Source organism: Theropithecus gelada, chromosome 15, assembly GCF_003255815.1.
Source record: "Theropithecus gelada isolate Dixy chromosome 15, Tgel_1.0, whole genome shotgun sequence".
NCBI lineage: Eukaryota > Metazoa > Chordata > Mammalia > Primates > Cercopithecidae > Theropithecus > Theropithecus gelada.
The window spans coordinates 4,559,964-4,582,204 of record NC_037683.1 but is presented as its reverse complement, the minus strand read 5'-3'; the positions used below and the strand labels follow the sequence as shown (position 1 = coordinate 4,582,204).

At 59.8% G+C, this 22,241-nt stretch overlaps 1 protein-coding gene across 3 annotated transcripts in view; it reads right to left on the bottom strand.

The window, feature by feature from the left end:
* The window catches only part of VAV2 (vav guanine nucleotide exchange factor 2), a 234,561-nt gene that overhangs the window by 28,881 nt on the left and 183,439 nt on the right, over positions 1-22,241 (bottom strand). For 2 of the 3 annotated variants that reach the window (XM_025360221.1, XM_025360222.1), the window contains exons 6-12: positions 19,092-19,190; positions 17,237-17,305; positions 16,081-16,181; positions 7,244-7,343; positions 5,963-6,058; positions 4,884-4,952; positions 1,069-1,155 (exon numbers count right to left, since the gene is read on the bottom strand). In XM_025360221.1, coding sequence (XP_025216006.1) covers positions 1,069-1,155; positions 4,884-4,952; positions 5,963-6,058; positions 7,244-7,343; positions 16,081-16,181; positions 17,237-17,305; positions 19,092-19,190 — 621 coding nt within the window. Of the gene's footprint in view, positions 1-1,068; positions 1,156-4,883; positions 4,953-5,962; positions 6,059-7,243; positions 7,344-16,080; positions 16,182-17,236; positions 17,306-19,091; positions 19,191-20,248; positions 20,264-22,241 lie in introns of all 3 variants that reach the window. The other variant, XM_025360220.1, reaches the window with a different exon arrangement.

Here is a 22,241-nt window from a genome sequence, read left to right as displayed (position 1 = left end):
CTTCAGAAGCTTCTTTTTTTCTCTTTCATTGCCAATGTATCGCAGGTGCTTTTTTGTGCCCCACGTTTGCCGAGGGCATTCTCTTCGTGCTGCTGGCACCGGGTGGGTGTGGCCTGGGCATCAGGGACCTTCCCCTGCCGGCTTCATGCGAGTGAAATCACCAGGGTGAAATGTTTGTGATTCACAACCAGGAGGTAATACTGCCACCCAAAGGACCTTCTGGCAATGTCCAGAGGCATATTTGGTTGGCATCAGTTGAGGGGGTGGGGGTGCTACTGGCATCTGGTGGGTGGCAGCCAGGTACACGACTCCACATCCCGTAATGCACGGGGCAGCTCCCACAACCAAGAATGATCCGGCCCCAAACGCCAGCAATGCTGAGGCGGAGAATCCCAGGTTAGAAACGGCAGATCCTCGGGAAGTCTGCTCCAGTCAGCACAGACCAGGGAATGTGCTTCCCAGGGTGGTGCATCCCCTCTCCCCAGACAGGACGAGGTGACTGACTCAGCAGCCCAAGCCTGGTCTCTGCAGGGCCAGGTTCTGGGGAGAGTCCCGGGAGGTGGTACCCCTGCCTGATGGAGTCCGAGGAGCAGAGGCGACTGCCGGCCCCACCAAGCCTGGGCCCAAACCCTGTCCATTGCCCCTGGAGGGGAGGGTCAAGGTGAGGGTGGGCCAGGGGTCCAGGGACCAGGGGGCGTCTCCTGCCCCTGGGAGCCACAGTTCTCCTCTTGGACTTGAAGGGATCTTCTGTCTAGGCTGCGGGGGAGAAAGGGGGCTGGGCAATGAATACAGTCCCTCCCCCACCCCCTCCCCATCCCCTCCCCTGCCCCCTAAGCACAGGCCGTCTTCAGTGCACAGGGCACTTGGGTTGGCTGTGGTGGGCAAGGGAGCGTGGATGCTAGGGTGGTGATCTGAGATCAAACTCAGAAGCTGCCGGACACCACCCTCTCAACAGGCAGCTGTGGTGTGGCTGCCCGTGGAGCTCACTCAATACTGCGGCTGTGAACGTGACTTTATAGGCACCGTCCTCATCAACCTTCCCTAGCCTGAAGAGTCAGACCCACTCACCAAGTTTTCTATAGAACTCTGAAATTCGCTGATTTTCCTCAAGGTCTCCTTGTCCCGTTTAACTTCATTGATGTACATCGCTAAGTCCTTGAAAACAAGAGGCAGAGGGTGAGCGGGCTGTGCTGGTTGGGAGGTGTGTGTGTGAGAGTAGTGTGTGTGTGTGTGCGCGCGCACGTGTGTGAGAGCAAGCTGTGCGGGGTGGGTGAGGTGTGTGTGACTATGTGTGAGAGCAAGCTGTACTGGGTGGGGTGTGTGTGTGTGTGATTGTGTGAGTGAGCTGTGCTGGGTGGGGGGTGTGTGTGACTGTGTGTAAGGGTGTATATGTGTGAGCAAGCTGTGATGGAGGGGTGTGCATGTGTGTGTGTGTGTGAGTGGGCTGTGCTGTGGTGTGTATGTGAGTGATTGTGTGAGAGCATGTGTGTGTGAGTGGATTGCACTGGGTGGGGTGTGTGTGTGTGAGTGGGTTGTGCTGCGTGGGGTGTGTGTGATTGTGTGTGTGTGAGCTGTGCTGGGTGGGGTGTGTGTGTGTGTGAGCATGTGTGAGTTTGTGTGTGTGGGCTGTGCTGTGGTATGTGTGTGAGTGATTGTGTGAGAGCATGTCTGTGTGAGCGGACTGTACTGGGTGGGGTGTGTGTGAGCAGGTTGTGCTGGGTGGTGTGTGACTGTGTGTGTGTGTGTGTGTGTGTGTGTATGTGAGCAGGTTGTGCTGGGTGGGGTGTGTCTGATTGTGTGTGTGAGCAAGCAGTGCTGTGCAGGGTGTGTGTGAGCGTGAGTGTGCACACATGCACACACATGCAGGAGCTCAACCCCCAAGGACCTCCCCCCACCCAGCATCCAGGCGCTGGGCGTTTCTGGACCTCCTTCCTCCATCCTGCCGGGGAGGCTGCCCTCGAGACAGGACGGCTGAAAAGCATCACCTCCACATGACAGATGAGGAAACTGAGGCAGGGAAGGGAACACACTGACCGAGAGCCACACCTCGTTGGTGACAATGCCAAGAGCCCCAAACTCCTGGCTGGTGCTGCTTCTTTCTACCCCATCGTGTGGCCCCTCTTAAACATCCTAACAGAGGGAAGCAGCCCTGTGTGTCGGAGCCACATCAGACCACAGAAGAGCCACCTAGACTTGGGCTAACCTAGGTCCCCGTTCTTGGGACGCTTCCCCCTCCCCAGCCTCTCCAAGCCACGGCCTCCCCTTGGAGCCTGGACAGAATGAGGGGTCAGGAAGTCCCTCTCTCCATGGGTCTGGCCATCCCCAAACCAGCGTCCGTCTGCCGTGCTGCAATCCCCGCGTTGGCCACCAGGGAGCAGTGCCCACTTGAGTCCAGACACAAAACGCAGTATCTGGACCTGGCCCGCTTGGGAACCCAAGGGAGCCGGCCACGTGGGCGGTCCTGGCCCTGCCCACCCAGAGCAGCGGGTGGAATTCCCCAAAATGCAAGTGACCAGGCAGAGCCAGAGCCAGAGCCAGGTCGTCAGCAGGTTCCCATCCCTTCCGCCCTTCCTCGTTCCTAGAAGACTTCACAGTCAGCCCCCCACCCACCCCACAGCGAGGAGCTTCCTGGGGAGGTTGCAGCACACTGTCTGAAAGGGGTGTTTTGTTTTCTTGTCCACTTGCCTTTAAAATGAGGAATAAATTCCCAGAGACAAGGACCCCAGTGGCGAGTCTAGAGCTCAGAACCCCCGCCCTGCCACCGCCAACCCCAACAGCAGAAACATTATAACTCTGACTACCGTGGCCCCTGTGTGCACCTGGCCCAATGCCTGGCACGAAATAGGAACAGATGGAAGTTGCCCGAATGAATGAGCAGGTGAGGGAAATGTCTGTACTTTGATACAGAGGCAGGATTGCAGTCAGCTCATGGAGCTCAGACCTAAAACCGCAATTCCCCTGGAGACAAACCTCAGGGCCACAGAGGCACGGCGGCCGACTCTCAAAGACACTGCCTTACAAGGAGTGAGCTCTCAGTCCCGAGGGGAAATCAAGCCCAGGTACGGTGATGACTCCCAGAGTGGCTGCATGAATGACTTCCTAGATAAACTGGAAATCGATCCAAAGACTTCTAAAATCCCCCCCAGCCCTGAAGTCTCATGATGAGGTTCGGTGGCTCTCAGAAAGGCAGACGCACACCTGCAAGTCACAGAGTACTTTGTGCAGCACCATGAGCTACACTCCTGGGAAACTGTCCCATCGAGGGGCTCAGAGCCACCCGCCAGCCAGACACCGAGTGCTGAGAGTATGAAATGCAAGACCACACTCAGGGCCCGGGTGCACGGCCCACTGCACCTGCTGTCACTGTCTCAGAGGCCCCGACGACACATCTGCGCTGGCTCACACACCGTGGCTCACAGCAGACAGGCCAGAGCAGCTGTTGGAGAGGGGGCGGCTTGCGGGCAGCAGAGCTGACACCAAGAAAGTTTTGCCAGCCCGTCACGGCAGGAAGCTTTCCTGGAGCACTCCTCAGGGTGCTCGCTGCCCAGTGGAGCCGAGCGCCACAGGAGCTGAAGGTCTCTGGGACCACCTCCCGTGCCCACACATGAGTGCCCACAGGATTGGGAATCAATTTCTCCCAGAGCACAAGCCCTGCTCAGAGAACCTCCTAGCACCGGCGGCCAAGCACTGGTCTCCACTCCCATCCCGGCCCAACAGCAGCTATAAATGGAGACAGATTACAGATCCGCCCCCGCCCAGGGGGAGCTCCTTAAATGAGGTACCTTGGAAAGGAAACGGGGCCCACAGCCCCAGGGGCTGCCCAGAGGGCAGGCGCCAGGTATCAGAGGGCAGGACTGCAGCCCTGAGGGGGGTTGGCAGAGGTGTCCCGTGCTCCCCACGAGGGAGATGCTGGGGGAGCCATCATCCCTCCATCCAGATCCGGCTGGAGGGGACCTACCCCATGCCGGGTGCCATGCCTGGCCTGGGGACACAGGTGACCGTGGCGGACACAGGCCTGGCTGGGAAGGGGCTGGCATGAACTGTGTCCAGAAGTAAGAGTGCCACCCACGGGGAAGCCAGTTCCCTGAGGATGGAACCCAGTCAGGGGCGATCCTCCCTGGAAAATGTCCTGTCCATGGCGAAGGCAGGATGAGCAGGACGCAGCCAAGTGACGACGAGGAGGGTGCACCTGAGACAACATGCGGACCCGGGGAAATGCAGGGCACGTGCAGGAGGCTGGGAGGGATCAAATCTGCCTGGAACTGTGGTAAACACAGCTGCAACACTGGGGGCAAGTATCCTGCAGGCCTGGAGTGCCAGAGTGAGGAGCCTATGCCTGCTTCATGGGCAGAGGGAGCCATGGAAGGTTTCGGAGCGAGGGAGTGACATGAGCTGAGCTCACTCGGACAAGGGGAGAAAGGGAGGCATGGCTGGCTTGGTGGGGGGTGGGGGTCCTTGAAACAGCCAGGAGTGAAGGAGCTCCCCAGGCAGGTAGCAGAGAGATGGCCCTGGGGTAGCATTTTAGAAGCAGAAGGCTCAGAGCTGGGAGTGAGAAGCACTGGGCCAGAAAGCCCAGAACGGAGGCGAGTGCCTGGGGGGAAAGGAGGGGGAGGGGAGGTTCAAGGGAGGTCTTGTAGGACACGTGAGGTTAGGACCTGGGACACCTGAGGGGGCACCTGACCTGCAGTGCCCTCCACCCGTCACCTCCACCTCCTGTGGGTCTCACCCCCTGCCCTGCCCCGCCCCAACTCCTGCTGTCCCAGGAAAATGTCTATAGTCACAATCGCGGCTTGTTAATGAGCCCAGTTCCAGTCCAAGACCACGCGGGCACGGTGTGCTAAGCCACGCGATGGCTTCTCCCCTGCCTCAGTTTACCCACTCACCTGCATAGCTTCCAGTGCTTCTTTGAGCTGCTGCCTCTCAGGCCGTTCCGCAGAATGGCTCAGAAGCTCCTGGAGCGGGGAGAAGAGTGTCATGTGTTACCACTTGGAGGTCCTGGCCTCTGCCCTGACCCCTACCTAGTGCAGGGGGTGAGCACAGAACAAAGTCCTCAGAGGAAATCCATCCCCCCACCTGCCAGCCCAGGCTGGGTTTGGCTGCCCACCACCAAAGGACAGAGAGTGACCCCTCCACAGGGGGACACCCCACTTCTTGGAAGGGCACTCCCAGATCTTGTGGATAAAGGAAGGGAGTGACCGTGAGAAGGGACATGAAGGCAGCAAAAAGCAAGGCACTGAGGCAGCAGTTCACGGGAAAAGGCCTCACAAGGTGGCTGGCAGGAACCACCGCCTTCCCTCCCAGGTCCTTCTTTCCTGAAGCCCTTCCATTTCCATTTCTGCTGTGGCCACCAGGAAGCTCAGAGATCAACCACAGTAGCATTCTCTTTTTTTTTTTTTTTTTTTGAGACGGAGTCTCACTCTGTCGCCCAGGCTGGAGTGCAGTGGCGCGATCTCAGCTCACTGTAAGCTCCGCCTCCCAGGTTTACGCCATTCTCCTGCCTCAGCCTCCTGAGTAGCTGGGACTACAGGCGCCTGCCACCTCGCCCGGCTAGTTTTTTGTATTTTTTTTTAGTAGAGACGGGGTTTCACCGTGTCAGCCAGGATGGTCTCTATCTCCTGACCTCGTGATCCGCCCGCCTCGGCCTCCCAAAGTGCTGGGATTACAGGCTTGAGCCACCGTGCCCAGCCCACAGTAGCTTTCTTATTCCTGGTGTGAGGACGCTTTTCTGTCTCCTTCAGTTTTCTGACCTCAGTAGTGACTTGAATCGTCTTCCTATGTATATTTACTGTGATAATCGTTCATCACACGCATTGAACAGTGAGAATGAGCTAAGCACGAACTGATTTGTTTATATTCAACTTAATCTGTCTGTGGGCTGCATCCCACACCCCCTGGAAGCTGCCGGCCCTCATCTGACTCCGGCAGTGATGACCCCACAGGCACCCGGGGCCCAGAGCCTCACCTTCAAGAGCAGGTGGTATTTGAGCACCCTCTGCATGGGGACCACCAGCAGGTCTTGTAGTTTAAATTTTCCATCCTGGACCTTCAGCGTGCACTCCTGGGAGGGTGACGGGGTGATGGGAGAGCCCTCCCTGAGGAAAGCCTGAATCTACCCATCTGTATCCCCACCCACAGAAAGGGGAGACCTAAGCCCAGAACTCGGGCCCAGACGTTTGGTTCTTCTCTAGCCAGGCTCCCAGAACCAGTCCATGCACCCGGTGTGTGCAGACGGATGGGCTTCACAACACGTGGGTGGGGGCGTGCCACCTCTCCCACCCTGCCGTGTCTGCACTGGCCAGGCCGGGACGCAGTGAGACATGTGCGATGCTACAGGAAACCTCCCCGGGCGCCTGCTGGGCCTGCCTAGATGTGGCTTTGACTCTTCCGCCAGGCCAGGTCCTTTGGAGAAGGGCAGCAGGGGCATCCCCCGTTGACCAGCCCCTCTCTGGTCTGGCCTCTGGGAGATGCAAGGTGGAGCGCCAGCTTGCACTGAGCTGTGGGGGCCACTCCCAGGAACCAGGGCGTTCCCCCATTCATTGTCTGGACTTGGGGGGCATCGGGCATCTCCACTGGGGGGCCACGCTGCCTCCACCACTGCTACAGCCAGAGGGCTCTACACCAGGCTCCACGCAGAAAACAGGGTGTACTGACCAGATGGAGCCTGGAAACTCCAGCTGGGAACATGAGGGGTTGGGAGGGGCTCACGTGAGAAACTAGATGTTGATAGAGACTCGCCCTGGGCCTGGGGTGAGGATGCATGAGGGGTGGGTGGCCCCACGGTTCCCAGCAAATGTTACCCGGGACTTCCTGGGGTCAGCAGAGGCCAGGGTCGGGGTCAGCCAGAGTCCCCAGTTGATAGAGACTCGCCCTGGGCCTGGGGTGAGGATGGACGAAGGGTGGGTGGTCCTACAGTTCCCAGCAAATGTTACCCCAGGTTCCCTGGGGTCAGCAGAGGCCAGGGTTGGGGTCAGCCAGAGCCCCCAGCTGAGTTAGATTCAGTCCCAAGGCCCTTTCTCCATGGGGAGTCTCGCTGTGTCCTGGCCTGGGATGGTGACCTCCACCCGACCCCATCCCCAACCCAACACAATGCAAAAAAGAAAAATCTACAAAAAACCATTACATCACCATCCCCGTCACCACCTTCCCAACAAACGGGCAAGAGAGAGGCTGGTACCTAATGAGCTCCGGCCTCCAAGCTGCAACCTCAGGGCCAGGGCCAGGGCCAACGCCTGGCAGGACTTACCTCGACTTTCTGCCTGAAGTCCTCCCGGCTGGCCAGGAGCTGGTTCAGAGTGTTCTGGGCGTGCTCCATGTGGCTGCAGTACTCCCCGTAGATCAGGAGCCTGGACAGTGCACACACACGCACACACACACAGGTTTAATGAGCGGCTCGGGGCTGCAGTGAGCCCGTCCATTTTTCCCAGCAGGCTGTAGGTGCGCAACCAACAGTCCCCTCCCCTGACAGCTCCCTGCGCGTGGACATATTCGACGGCCAGGAGGCTGCTTTACCCTTCCTGAAATGCTACCGGGCCGCAGGACCGCTGCCGGCATGCTGGGAGAGGGGGTGCCCTGCTCTTCCTGAGTCCCAGGTGGTTCTAGGTCAGGTCCCGGCTGGGGATGCAGGGTGGAGCTCTCAACCCCCCATCCCACCCCCGAAAAGGGCCAACACTGGAGGAAAGAGAAGCCCCTGGCATCCCCCGGGAAGGAAGACCCCAGGAGGGCTCAGACTCTTGCCCCTAGGCCCTGACCACCGAGGCCTGTGCTGGCTCAGGGCTCACCCTGGTGCTGTGCCAGGTGGGGAACCCCCAAGTGTCACCCTTGGTGCTTCTACATGGTGCCTGAATTCCACAAGCAGGGGACAACAGCCGTCAGTGATGGCCCCCTCCTCACCAGGGATGCAGGCAGTCATGTGGCCCCCGGACCTGGGAGGACCAGCAAAGTCCCAGGAGGATGCCCAGGAGGCCGGCCCTCGTGTCCTGCCCACCGCCTCCTCCTGGCCTCGGCATCGCTCTCTCCCGGCCACTCTGATTCCCACTTCAGTGCCTTGTGCTGGTCTCTTCAGCCACAGTACCTTCTCCCTTGCCCTGCACTGGGCCCGTTATCTCTACAAACTGGAACCCAGGGTTCCCGGCCTCTGGAGCCTCAGGGTCTCAGGTTACCAGCCTGAAATTTCATCTTGAAAACCCTGTCACCCCACCGACAGGGCAGTCCCGAAGAAGAAGAACCACGCCAGGTGACCATGTTGGTGACAACAAGGATGACAAGAGCCACCACTCGCCGAGGCAGCTGCTGCCAGGTGCTTTGCCGACAAGCCTGACGACCTTTTCTGCCCATTTGTAAAGATGGGTGTGATCAGCTCCATCCTTCAGGCAGGGCGACTGAGGCCTCCATGAACTTGCTAGGAGCTGACAGTCTGGCCTGCAAAGCTAGGCCGGACCCAGCGTCCTGGTGATGTGCTCTCTGGCAGGGCTGCGTCTGAGTGTCTGGAGGCTTCCCTGGCTCAGGAAGCCCAGTGCAGGCTCTCGGGACCAGGTCACCATAGCCTCTAGGCCATTTCTCTTTCCATCATGAGAGCTGCTTTGCTGTAGGGCACCCGGCCTGGGGCTCGGGGCAGGCAGCGGGGCCTGAAGCTTGGCTTTTGTGGAGGGCGGCCCTCGGGAAGAAGTGTCCTGATTGTGGCATCTTGATGGAGGGACAGGTTTCCATCCATGTGGCTCTGCCACGTGGGCCCTAGACAGGCCCCACTCCCTATGGGGTTTTGGACCACACAATGCTCACTTTCTTTCCAACTCTGGCGTTCTGGGCTCGTAAGAACACAACAGTGGCTGGGAACACACTTTCTGCCCAGGGAGCACATCCCGTTGCTGCTGGCTCAGGCACACGGACAGGCATCTTGACACACTTCCCACTCCCAACAAATGCTCAAGAGGCTGTCCTCACCGCAGCCAGGGGCGACAGAGGCCCTGACACCCTCCGAGCACTGCACGTGGGGCCCAGTGGCTGGTACCTCCTCAGGCCGCCCGAGAATCCTCCCTCTCAAGCCTGCAGGGACACTTCTGGTATGCGAGGCTGACGGTCCACCACTCTGATAAAGGACCTGAATCTGCTTGAAGCTCACCTGGCCCAGCCACAGTCAAGCAAAGCACCCGTGGCCGGTCCCACAGGACCCACATGTGGGGTCTGTACGGGTGTGTCCCGTGTCCACAGATCTGGGAGGTCTGCACGGAAGCATCACCATCATTGCAAAGGGCCTGCCTCCTGCCTGGTGCCGGGGCCGTGTGTTGACCGGGAGCCCCTTTAAATGGGAACCTGCCCCCTAGTTTCCACCTAAATGAGTCTGTTATTACACTGATGATCATTTTCATATAAAAGTTGGTGAAAACCTATCATCTCCGGAAGCAATCAAGAAAAAGGTTTTTCCCCTTTAAAAAAAAAATGAACAAAAGCTTCAGAAGCCCCCGGTAGAGTAGGAGAAGGGAGAAGGAACAGAGGGACATTTAAGAGACCACCAGGCAGCCTGAAAAGTGAGCAGACAAGACATTGAGCCCTAGCGGCTGCCTGCACCTGCCCCGCTCCAGATTGGTGTTTTCTCCACTCTAAGAGAACGATCAGAGCCAGGCGCAGAAGACACGCCACACACAATGGGCATCACTTGGTGCCAGGACCTGGGCTGGAAGCTCTGGGACTGTGACTGTCGCCGTTCTACTCATGGGGACACTGAGGCTCTGAGAGGCTGCACTCCTGCCTCCTGGCTGTGCCTCCCATCTGATGATGACACCAGCCCACAAGCACGGCAGGAGGTCCAGGGAGACCCGGAACCCTAAGGCCCCCCAGCCCACCCCTGTGGCCCCTTTGAAAAGTGCCCCTGACCTGGCCTAAGGACTCCAGGTGGGGAAACCAGGGCAGGTGATGAACCTTGAGGCTTTCAGAGCTTCCCAAGACTGCCTAGAGGTGGGAGGGGGAGTCTGGGCTGGGGAGGCAGAAAGCCAGAGCCCCCAGTGAGGGGTCCTCCCTGCATGGAGCAGTGTCTGCTGCTGCTGGGGCTGGGGCCACGCTCGGGCAGGAGGGATCACGTGACACCACACTGCCTGACTTCCCACCAGGCATGGGCTCAGCTGGAAGCTCTGGGACTCTGACTGTTGCCATTCTACCCATGGGGACATTGAGGCTCAGAGAGGCCTGTGCTGAGAAGGGAAGCACCCCAGCAGTCACCAACCCCAAAGCCCAAGTGCTTGGGCTGCAGTGCCCTGCCTGCTGGCTGTGCACCACCGCAGACTCGGCTTCAAGCATTTCAGGTGAGCTGGGCGCAGTGACAGCCCCAGCCCCTCTCCATCGAGGGAAGTCTTCATGTGGGTGGAAAAATCACCCAACTGAAGCCCAGTGGATAACATGCCTGGTACCAGCAGCTCTAGCGTGGCCGAACCAGCCTTGTGAGCTCCCCGTTTCAATTTCACACCAGGTCACCTGGGCCCGAGGTTTAGGCGGACGAGGGGCCGGGGTGCGGATCTCAGCCTTACTCTCCTTACACCATGCCCCACTGGGAACGCCCCCACCAGCCACAACACCACTGAGCCGGCAGCCTTCTCCATCTGGCAAACTTCTACTCATCCGTCAAAACCCTCCCCTATCATTGCCCCTTCTGTGCCACCTTCTTCACCTCAACCCCTGCCCCAGCAGGGCCAGAGGGAAAAGCAAAGAGATAGGTCAAAGGGCAGCAGGTAGAGGGCTGTCCAAAGTCAGTGGGAGCCCAAAGAGGAGGCTTCCCCGGGTGATCCCCGCCCCCCAGCTCTGAGCTCCTGCAGTGGGTCTCACTCCTCCCCATGTCCCAGCACCCAGCCCGGAGCCTGCCTGCACCAGGCACTCACACATGGCTGTGAGTGGCCACAGCCACAAGCCTGGATACAGGTCCTTCTATCCATTTGATAAAAGGATGCAGGGGGTGGGGGTGGGGGGAACGGCAGACACTTGCAGCAAACAGAAGGAGAACTACTCCTGGGGAAAGACACACAGACCTCCATGAAGAACCCGAAAGGGCCCTGGCCATGGGAAGTGCTTCACACCTGGGCTCACTGCATCCTCACAGAACCACTTTCAGGACAGGGGCCCTGAGGCTCAGAGAGGTGACATGACTTCTGAGGTTGCCCAGCAAGAACAGATTCCAAAGCGAATGCACGTGGCTCCCAACCCTGGCCCTTAGGGCCCCAGGGTGAGGCCTCTGCAGAGAGACACTCTCTCCGTTGAATCCAGAAGGGCACTCAAGGGGCCCGTGCCCTCTCTCACCCGACCCAGGTGCACAGCAGATGCCAGCACCTGCACATCCCCAGCCCCACTGACCACAGGCAGCTGGCAATGGAGAGGGCCTCGGACCAGAACTCGACTGCAGTGGGTCCACCAGAGCCTCACACTGTGACCTTATTTGGTCACGATACAGATGCAATCAAAGTAAGGACGGATGAGGCCATGCTGAAGGAAGGTGGCCCTAAATCCAACGACAGTGGCCTCAGAGAACGACACAGAGACGTGGGGAGGCCACGTGAAGACGAGGACAGAGAATGAAGCAGCCACAGCCAGGAACGCCCGGGCCCCCAGCAGCTGCAGGACATAGGAAGGATCCCCCTGGAGCCTCTGTAGGATGTATGACCCGGGCATATCTGGACTTCGGCTCAGTGAGATTAATTTAGGATTCTGGCCTCCAGAATGGAGTCATCTCTGTTGTTTCAAGCCACCATATTTGCGGTCATTGTTACAGCCAAACCAGGTCACTCACATAGATGCCTTCACCCTCCGTCCACACCACCAGGTCACTCACATGGACGCCTTCACCCTCCGTCCACACCACCAGGTCACTCACAAGGATGCCTTCACCCTCCGTCCACACCACAGGATTCTGAACACCTGCCACATGCCAGGCAGCATGGGCCACAGAGTCCCCAGGGGGCACAGTTCGACTTTTCCCCGAAAAATAGAGAGAAAATGACGGTGACTCCAAGCCTCTTGGAGGAAGTCAGCTAAGGAGGCAAACGTTTACAGGCCTTAATTCTAACCAGTTTTACTACTATTAAGAAAAAGGAGCCGAAACTTGGAAATAAGGCAGCACACAGGGGCACACGTGCACACACACACACGTGTACACGTACACACACACAAGCACACACACGCACACACAGGATTTCGTGGACTCCTGGTCTGGCTGGAGCACCTCTCGGGGGCAGCCTCCTCTGGCTCTGGCTGACTCCTCTCCTGAAGAAAGTTGTTCAGGCACAAATGATTTCTGTCCTGCCAGAGGACATGGCCCCAAAGGTCCCAGTGTGGTCACCTTGCAAGGCACAGCCCACCGTGTCCAGTGTCCTGCCCTAGCTCCCCTCTCTGCCGACAAGCTGTGTGAGTTGACAGACGCGTGGCCTCGTTCGTGAGTTGACAGACCCGTGGCCACAGCTCCGTGGGTATTTGTGTGAGGATTATGGTTTTTAACTTTCTCAGTACGTTAAGCTCTGACCCCACTACACAGCGCACAAATGCCTCCTCCAGAGACCCCTGTCCTCTGCCCATTTTCCTCACGGTGTCACCTCTGCCTCTAGTCCACAAAGCTCCAACCTCTCAAGATGCCCAGGGACAGGCCAGCGCGGGTTGAGGGCCGCAGGCCATGGGCTCAGGCACGGACCAAGGATGCAGGAACAAGCGGGTCCACGGCTGAGCTGCCAGCTCTGGCCTCCGTTTCCCCATCTGGGAAGTGGGGGTTAGACAGAGCGGGAGCTAAGGCTTCTTGACTTCAGAGGTTCCCAAAGGCAGCCCTGCCAGAGGAGGTGGCCAAGCCAACCCCAACTGGGGGTTTTGAGGTGGACCGCGGCCAGGGACTCTCCCTGCAGGCAGTACCCCGGAACCACCCAGCCTTGGACTTTGGGTAGGAACCATCCACAGCGCAGCCTCACTCGTTCTACGATTCCGAGCGAAGTCTCGGTGCACCAAAGCGCTCGCCTGTCTTGGATCCTTCATCTCCAAACACACAGGGAAATCCCACGCCGCCCCAGGGGAGGAGGGCATGGCCTTCATCTTGTTCTGTTCTGTGTTCCTCCCAAAAGTGCTTGTGCAAAGCTCCACAGAGAGCTCCTCTTGAAAGCCAGTCCGTGGCCTTCCTGCGGGGCTGCCAGCTCCCTGAGGCCGTTCCCTTTGTAGCTCTCCTGCCTCCACGTCCCCGTATGCCCCCACTCCCCCAGCATGACTCACCGCCTCACTCAAAGAAGCCACCAGGGGCTGGACTCCAGGCCCAGCCTGGCCAGCCCCAGCCACAGAGAAAAAACCACATAGCTCTGTCTTACATCCAGAGCTGCAGAATGCAAGCTCCTTCCCAAGGCCCAGTGTCCCTCTGGGTGGGCGATGCCCCTTTTTAGGCCTACAGGGAAAGGCTAAGAGGAGCTCCTGCCTTGTCTGAGGACCAAGGCTACATTCATAAAGGTATAACGTCAAAAAGAGGGAGGTGACTGTCCCCTGCCACTCAGTGCTGGTCACACCACACCGGGACGCTACTCCACCCTTCACCCCTGATAAGCTGCCAGACCCTGTCACAAAGCCCCTCAGCAGCTTCCTCGTGCCCTCGCTTTAAAAAAGACACATTCTAAATCCTTGCCTTGGCCTGGAAGCCCCTGCAGGACCCTCCAGTCCTTCCCTGGAGAGCTACCCCTTTCCTACTGGGCTCCTGCCTCTCACCTTCCCCCAAGCTTCTGCCCCCCTACCCGCCTCGCCCCACCCCTGCAGGACTGTGCTCAAGGGGACCCGTCCTTGGCTGCGCAGCCCTCACGGGTCTCCTGGGTTCTCCAGCAACGCCACAGCGCCCCCGAGCCCCTCTGTCTTGTCTTGGTTCTCATCCCTCCCAGCCAGTGAGAGGCCAGTAGCTCTGTTCACTGCGTATCCTCGGTCCAGAGCTCAGCAGCCGTACACAGCAGGCACTCTATAAAAGCTTCAGGACTCATCCAACAAGCGAGAACCAGGACCTTGGGGCCGACTCCACAGTGAGAGGAACGGGGCAGAAAAGCTGGATGCTGGGATGGAACCACGATGACTTGGTGATGAGCTTTGATGAAACGCTGCCAGCCCCTTCCCCAAACAGACCCTGACTGACGGGTCTGGCCACGGAGCCGCCTGTCCACAGAGCTCTCGGGCCGGGCCTGTGACTGGATGCGCTGCCCACACTGCAGTGGCACTCCAAGGCAGAGATGCCCGCTGTTCCTGGGCGGGAACCACGCATGCAAGGTCCTGCTGGTGGGACGGGGCCAGGGGTGTCACAGGGCAGCCTGACTGCGAAGGGAGGCTCCTGGGAGAGGGCAGGCTATCCACCCTGTCACTCCACCTCACAGCCAGCCATTCCTGCTCCGGCGCTTCAGCCTTGAATGGGCCTCGAAGTAAACCACGCTTCATCCGTGGCTCCCTCCCTTCCTGGCTGAGGGACAGCACGAACAAGGCACTGAGAAGGTCCGCTGTACCCCACACCTGGGACACTGGGCCGACAGCCAGTGCGACCCACCAGCCGGGCATATCGGCTCACCCGCAGATGAAGGGAACACCTTGCTGGGGCAGGTGAGGGAGCTGTCCTCCCCCGACCCCTGCCCACTCTTACCCCTCCGGGGCTGGCCAGTGTGCTCACACCTGCTGGGCCTCGTCAGCTCTCCTGGTCACCTCTGCCACCTGACCACAAGCACTGCCTGCTCCATTGCGTCTCCGGGAAGCCCCGAAGCCATGGCCCCTGGAGAGCAGGCTCTGGGACCCTCCTCACTGGGGAGGGGGGAGCGCCTTTCCTGGAGCTACGGAGCACACGGGGAAGCACCTGCAGGGTTTCCCAGGCAACGCGCCTGAGAATGCAGCCCTGGGCCTGTCCCCGGCTGCCTGGACAGGGAGGGGTGTGAGCTGTGCTGATGGCCACCTGGCGACAACGCAGGGGACCCTCCTAGAGATGAGGGAGAGATGGACCTGGGCACCCAATGCCTGGCCCAGGGCCGTGTGGTCAGATGCGCCTTTGGGGTCTTCTACAACTCCCCAGGCCCCACAGCAGACCCTTCCAAGAGTGGACCCCGGACATGGTATTTGTAACAACCTCCCCAGAGGCTCCAGTGAGCGGCCAAGTTCAGGAAGCATTAGCATAGACCCCTTCGGGCACCTCCAAAGGATCTCCAAGGCACAGAGAACTTGGCACCGTCCCCTGATGGGGTTCTCTCGAGACTTCCATGGCTGGAAACACCATCTCCCCAGCCTCCGACAGCCTGGGCATCGTCTAACCCCCAGAAATGCCACCTCCCCGCCTCCGACAGCCTGGGCATCGTCTAACCCCCAGAAACGCCACCTCCCCGGCCTCCGACAGCCTGGGCATCAGCTAAGCCCCAGAAACGCCAGCTCCCAGGCCTCCGACAGCCTGGGCATCGGCTAAGCCCCAGAAACGCCAAGCCCCAGAAACGCCACCTCCCTAGCCTCCGACAGCCTGGGCATCGGCTAAGCCCCAGAAACGCCACCTCCCCAGCCTCCGACAGCCTGGGCATCAGTTAAGCTTCACGTGCCACCTCCCCGGCCTCCGATAGCCTGGGCATCGGCTAGGCTTCACGTGCCACCTCCTTTCATCCTTGTCCGCATCCTAACTTTAAAGAACCAGCCACAAAGGCACAGAAGGGAGAAGCAGGGGCCCAAGATCTCCACTGGGACAGCCAAGCCACTCGGATGGCGACCCCTCACAGCTAGTTAGAAACGTCCAGAATCCCGATCCTGCCCCTGCCGAGCTCCCACAGGATAGTAGGCTCTACATCCTCTCCATCAACCAGGCTGTGACTCGGGGTGGGCGGTATCCTCAACAAGGGAGGACAGGGTCCAGAGCTCCCACAGGACAGGAGCCTGGCTCTGCATCCTCTCCATCAACCAGGCTACGGCTCAGGCTGGCTCTGCACCCTCTCCATCAACCAGGCTGCGGCTCGGGGTGGGTGGCATTCTCAACAAGGGAGGACGGTGTCCAGAGGGGGCAGCCCCTGTCTCAGGACACCCCAAAAACTCTCCCGCAGACAGGGAGGGGCCAAGGAGCCCCAGAGAGGGCCAGCAGCCACTCACCTTTCCTTGAAATCGAGAAAGACCTTGGCCAGCGTGCTGCCCCCCACCATCATGGACACGTCGATGGCCCTCAGGAAGCTGTGATGCACCTTGATCAGGTCCTGGGTTGAAAAAGAGCCGTGAGTGCCTGGCCAGGCCCACCCAAGGCTAGACGGGAGCGCCACCCTTAAGGCACCCCTATGGTTCTGTGGTTCCTGTTAAGGGGGTGAGGGGCCCGGGTGCTGGGCCTGCACCCCACATATCTGTGCAGGCCAGGGTGTGATTCCAGTAGAAGATTCTATGGCAATGGCGCACAGAAGAGCCAGTGCGTGTGGAAGGGAAGCCGCCTCAGCCCGCATCAGCCCATCTGATACACAGCGGCCGACTCAGGGCAGGCTCTGCAGACAGAGTGGGGCGGCACAGCGCAGTACCCCTGTGCCCAGGCTCCACCCCAGGACCCCCATCCCCACCCCAGGCCTCTTTCTGTCTGTGGTCCTCCATCCGGACCACAGCTCAAGGCCAGATGAACTCTGGGTCAGAGGCACAGACTACAGGAAGCTCTGGGGTCCAAGCCAGCCTCATCCAGGGCAGAGTGACCAGAGCCCACCCTTGCAGCTAATGAGATGCCCAGGGAGGCAGGACACAGCCACCGCATGGGCTGCTGGCACCTGTGGCCACCAGGCCAGGAGGAAGGGCCAGGAGCAGCGTGTCCCCGGAGGAAGCCCACCCACGCGTGGCCGCCGGAGCCTGGTGCCAGCGCCCTGCTCTGCTAACCACGTCAGGGTGACTCTGCATGGGGAACTGCCTTTCTATGACTGCGTTCAGACACCCACAGGGCGGGCGAGGGGGTCTGCTCAAAGGGGTGGAGGGGACACGTTTCTCTCTGGCCGCTGACAAAAACGTCATTTACATTCTCAGGGTCATCCGTGCCTCCAGCCATGCACGTCAGTGCTGCCCTCACCCGCAGACAAGGGGAGCTCAGAAACCTGCTACCCTGGCTCCTAAATCCAAAGACCGTGGAGAAAGGGGTGGGGGCTCCTCCTTCCGGCCAGCACGAGCCACAGCGGAGCTGCAGGGGTGCAGCTCTCCAAGGCCCTGGGGGACAGCAGCACATGTGTGGCCAGTGCCGAGTTAGAGCCCAGAGCCCGGCATGAGCGAGGGGGGCCAGGACCCTTACCTCCAGGTTAATGAAGACAGCCGCCATGTCCGCCGGGCTCAGCACCAGCCGCAGAGGGCTCATGTAGTTCTGGAAGAGAGAAGTCCACCACTGCCACCCCTGCTGCCGTCACCCACCCTCTCAAGGTCACAGCTGCTGGGGAGGGTCCCTGGGGCAGCTCCAAGGCAGGCACACTGGGGTGCTCCATGCTTACTGGGGTACACCTGTGTTCTGGCCACATCGGGCTCCATTCTCTGGGGGTGAGTTCAGGGCAGGGAGGTGTGTGGGGGTAAAGATTCTAATGCTCCCAGCATGACGGGGGCAGAGTCCTGTGATGGCCACTCATACACAGGGTGGATGTGGGCACTATGGCTGCCCTGAGGTGGGCGTTGGGGTTGTGGCTTGCGGTGAGGGGCTGAGACCCAGGAGGCAGGGCCATCACCCACGGGGACTCTCTGGATGGACAGGGCCGTGGTCCCCACCCAGCACTCAAACGCTGAGCTTGTGCTCCTGAGCACGACCCCAAAACTGTCATCAAAAGGGACGCTCTCCATCTGAAGAAGTGCCGGTGGGGGTGCAGGCTGTGGGCCAGAGTCCTCCAGTCCCAGCCTCAGGCGGGATGTGAAGTGAAAACAAGGACGTGTGAGGCTGCCGACCCTGCTCTGGAGGCCCGGGGAGGCCCTGCCACCCTCTCCTCTCCTGCTCCCCGAGTGGCTCCTGGTCAGGGTGGCCAGCAGCTCTGCAGGCATCCTCTGGGCCCAGCTGCAGGACCACTCCTTGGCCACCCCGTGACGCAGAGAGCATCGTCCAAGCAAACACACCCAGGTGGCAGCCCCAGGCAGGGTGGAGACAGACCCCAAGAGCCCTCCTGCTTTCTGAGGCAGCACTCAGCCGTGGAGGGACACAGAGGCCGGCAGGACCCCAGCAGAGGCCGACCTCAGAGCCAGGATTCTCGGAAGGGGCGGGACTCTGCCAGGGCACGAGCAGGGCTTCAAGGGAGCAGGAAGGACCTGGGAGAGGATGTACAGATGTGTGTGCAGAAAGGCCGCTGGCCGAGGACCAGAGGGTGGGGTAGCAGGAGGGGGCCCAGACGGAGCAAGGCCAGCCTGGGTCCAAGGGGGCAGAGCAGGTCTCCTGGCTGGAGGCACCACGGCCACCCTGGACTCCACACCACAACCGGAGGATAGAAAAGAGACTCCAGCTTAAAACAAGGTTGGTTTTTCTCCCCAGTAAACACTAGCAGTTGGCAATGAAGACTCAGAAGTGCCGGGGAAATGTCCCAGAGCCAGGCTGATCAGGTGCCTACAGGAGGCCCGAGTCGGGTAGGGCAGGTGAAGGCCCATCCTCAGCCCTCTAGGAGCTCAGCAGGCCAGCGGGAGAGGACTCAGATGCACCAGAGTGGAACAGCTGGGCAAGGAGCTTGGAGTCTGCAGCTCCGGTCACTAGCCCCGACCATGCCTTGTACAGGACACTCCCAGCTCCCCATGGGAGCTTTCTTCCCTTTTACAGAGGCAGAGGCTGAGGGTGGAGAGGCTGGGGAGCAGCTCTAGGTGGGGTCGGGGGAATACATGAGGAGCTAGCTCAGCGCCTGCCTTAGAGCAACGTTCAGGAGCTGAAGCTCCCACCCCGACTAGGCTCGGAGGAGGGTCAGGGACAGGCGCAGGCTGGGGCTTCAGGGGTTGCAGAGGAAAGGAGAGGGCACCTTCCTTTTGGGTAGGGGATACCTGGAGGCAGAGCTGGGAGGGCCACCAAATTTCCTTTGCCTGTCAGAGAGTCCCTGTGGCCCCGCCTCCGGAATGCACTCCCAGGGGATGGGTGGCCCGGCAGTGACCACAGTGGCCGCTGCCGTTTTCCGGCAGCCACCGCCCGCCCTCACCTTCTCTATGTCCTCCAGGGTGCGGTAGTACTTGGCCTCGGTCTCCTGGATCTCCAGCAGGCAGCAGTTCCTCTTGTCATCCTCAGTCATGCTCATTTTCTAGAGGAGGGAAGGGGGTGTCAGCAGGACCCCATGAGCCCAGTCAGCCGCCACCTGCACGTCTGCACCGTGACACCCGGACACCTCCGCACACGAGGACACCTCCTCGGGTTTGCCCACGAGGTCACTGAGTGTGCAGTGCTGCAGCCGGATGGGTGACAGAGAGGGCCAACCCCTTCGCATCCATTTTGCAGATGAAGAAACTGAGGCACGGGGAGGGGACATGACATGCGGACAGTGCCAAGGAAGGCTTGGAGGCAGAGGCTTCTACAATCCCAGGCTCCTACTCCTCTGATTCTGAATCTCAGTTCTTCGCCAGACTGGGGTGAGGGCCGCAGAAGCTATCCCCTCCCACACAGGAGCAGGAGTGAGTTGCTAAAGCACCTACTTCGTGCATAAGTCCTCCCTATACAGCAGACTGTGTGCTCAACTCCATGCAGACCACATCCACTGAGACATTGCACGTCTCAGTACCAGCCACCTGCAGGCTGGACTCTTCCCCAAGTGTCCACCGGTTTCTAGCCAGGAGGCCTGAGATGACCCCACCTCCACCAGCAGGGTCCCTGGGGCCTCCTCCAGAGCAGGGCCTGCCCCCACCTCTGGTGGAATGTGGCCGGGGCCAGACTGTTCAGAGGTTGCCTGGCCAGTGGTCCAGGGTGAGGTGACAGGTGGGGTCACTGTGGGGCAGTGGGGGATTTTCCCAACACTATCTTGAAGGTTCTGTTAGGCTGGGTGAACCACATCTGTCAGAAGGTTCTGGAGAAATGGTGCTGAGACCCACAGCACTTGTGTCAGCCCTAAGACTATCATCATCCTCCAAGAAATCCCCAAGGGTCCCCTTGGGGTCTGCCAGGCTGCAGATCTCTAAGGCAACATGCAAGATGGGGTACAGGACCACGGGGGTGCTAAGGGTCTGTGATGCCTGAGGTCACGTGTGCCTGACCATGTCTCCCTGGGGGCAGAGTCCTGAGTTTTCTAGAGAGGTCTGAGACCTCCCTGAAAGGTCAAGAAGACAGCGCAGGCAGGACGTCCCCAACCTCCCCTTCCGGGCCACTCACCTGCATGTATCTAATCTGCAAGCGTGGAGAAAGAAACCAGAAACAGCGCCAGTTAGCAGGGCCCACACTGTCCTTGCAACCTGGGCCCTCAGGAACCTGGGACATCAGGAACACCACCCCACAACCAGCCAACAGACCCGAAACCACATCACAGCCCCTCATGCTGCCCAGCTGGGCAGGGTGACGGCTCAGGGGCCAGAGCCTCCACAGCAGACCCCCTACCCAGGCTCTGGAAGTGGCACCTGCCATCCTCTGGCTTTTCCTTTGGGGAAGTCACCATCTCTATTACCTTCTACTGGCGCTGTTCAGAGAGCTCCAGACATGACAGGGAAGGACATGGAAGCAGCTGTTTTATCTCAGAGGACCCTGGTAGGAAGCAGGAACTTCCCCTTGCCCCCTGCTCCTGCCTGGATAGACTGGACAGTTCGAGACCAGCGGGACCAGCGCCGGGCACGAGGACACTATGCAGAGCCTGACAGCAGGGTGCATTCCACCCCAGACACAGGCAACACTGTTACCCAGCCTGGCAGGTTCTGTGGACACTCCATGTCCCTTCACACGTTTTCTCAAAGAGGTCTGAGACCTCTTCAGACCTCTTCAGAACCAGGGACAGCAGCAGGCTCCAGGGAGCACCCACTCTTGCCAGGCATGCATGGGGGTCTCGAGAGAGAGGGCCTGCGTGATCCAGGGCCAGGATCCCCCATACAACCTCACAGCCAATGCACCCACCTGCTGAAGTTTACCCGCAGGATGCCCAGCTTTCAAACGACTTGGGGAGGGACCCGGCCTTGACCAGTCAGAGCTCATTCCCAAGTCCAGACGGCTCGCTGGCCACCTTGGGACCTCTGAGGCCAGCTCTGGGGAGGTGAGGGGAGCCCCCAGCAGCAGGGCCATGGCTCAGGCTTCCAGCCCTAACAGCTGCCCAGCCAGGCTCCCCAGGAAGGCAAACTGGAGGCCCTGCTGCCTACACAAAGGGCCATCATCCCTGGGGGGAGATCCCCAGGTAATGGCAGGGAACAAAACTCAGCTCAAGACCCTTCAGGGACAAGCAGACAAACCTGCTCTTAAGAGTCAATTTGGGGGCTATGAGACCCCCAGCCCTGCACCTGGCTATCTCTCCCAGCAGCATGCCAGCAGAGCGGGCAAGGCCTCTTTAGGGATCTGTTTCCCCGGCTTTCTGCCTTTCCGCCACCAGCTGGTTCCTCCCACACTAAAAGAAAACACTGAGATCAGCTTTTTGAGAAACTTCCCATTTCTTCAGGGAAAGCCAGTGGCATCAAGAGCCTCCACGGTTGGCAAGTGGCATCTTGCCCACTCTCGGGAGCCTGGGGGTCCGAGGGCCTGTGACCTGCCCCACCAGGTCCCTGTCTCCCCATTCCAGCTCTGCTGGATCCCCAACCTTCCACACAGCAGCTGCTGGCAATAAACCCACGCGGAGGAAACTGGCATCCGAGAGATTATTTGCCACTGCCTGCAGGGAAATAAACATCCTCCACACATAAAAGACGCACAGCTGGCTAATTGGGCCAATATTGGTCTCATCACTCTCCACACAAAGGGGGAAAATGATGCGTGCTTTAGACTGTGAGCCAAGTTACTATCTTAAGGCTCCCTGGGTAGGAAGGACTGAGGGTCCTGCAAACCATCGGAGGAAGAATCCCATGCCAACACGGGTGGGGGTCACGACAGTGGTGGTGTCACCTCTGGGGCACCTGACAACATCTCCATAGAGAGGAAGGGCACAGAGTGGACCAGGAGTCACTGAGGGTTTCCAAGGATGCTCCTTGGAGGAGCCCCGAGGGCACTGGCAAGGACCAAGGCGTGCACTCTCTGGACGTCCCCCTGCAACCAGAGGAGCTGGTTGGCTCAGACATGGGGACGGCTCAGTATTGTGTTAAGCAAGGGCCAGGCTGCTCTGCAAGGGAAGGGAGCAGAGAGGAGAGGAGGGGAGAGGAGAGGAGGGGAGGGGAGGGGAGGGGAGGGGAGGGGGGGG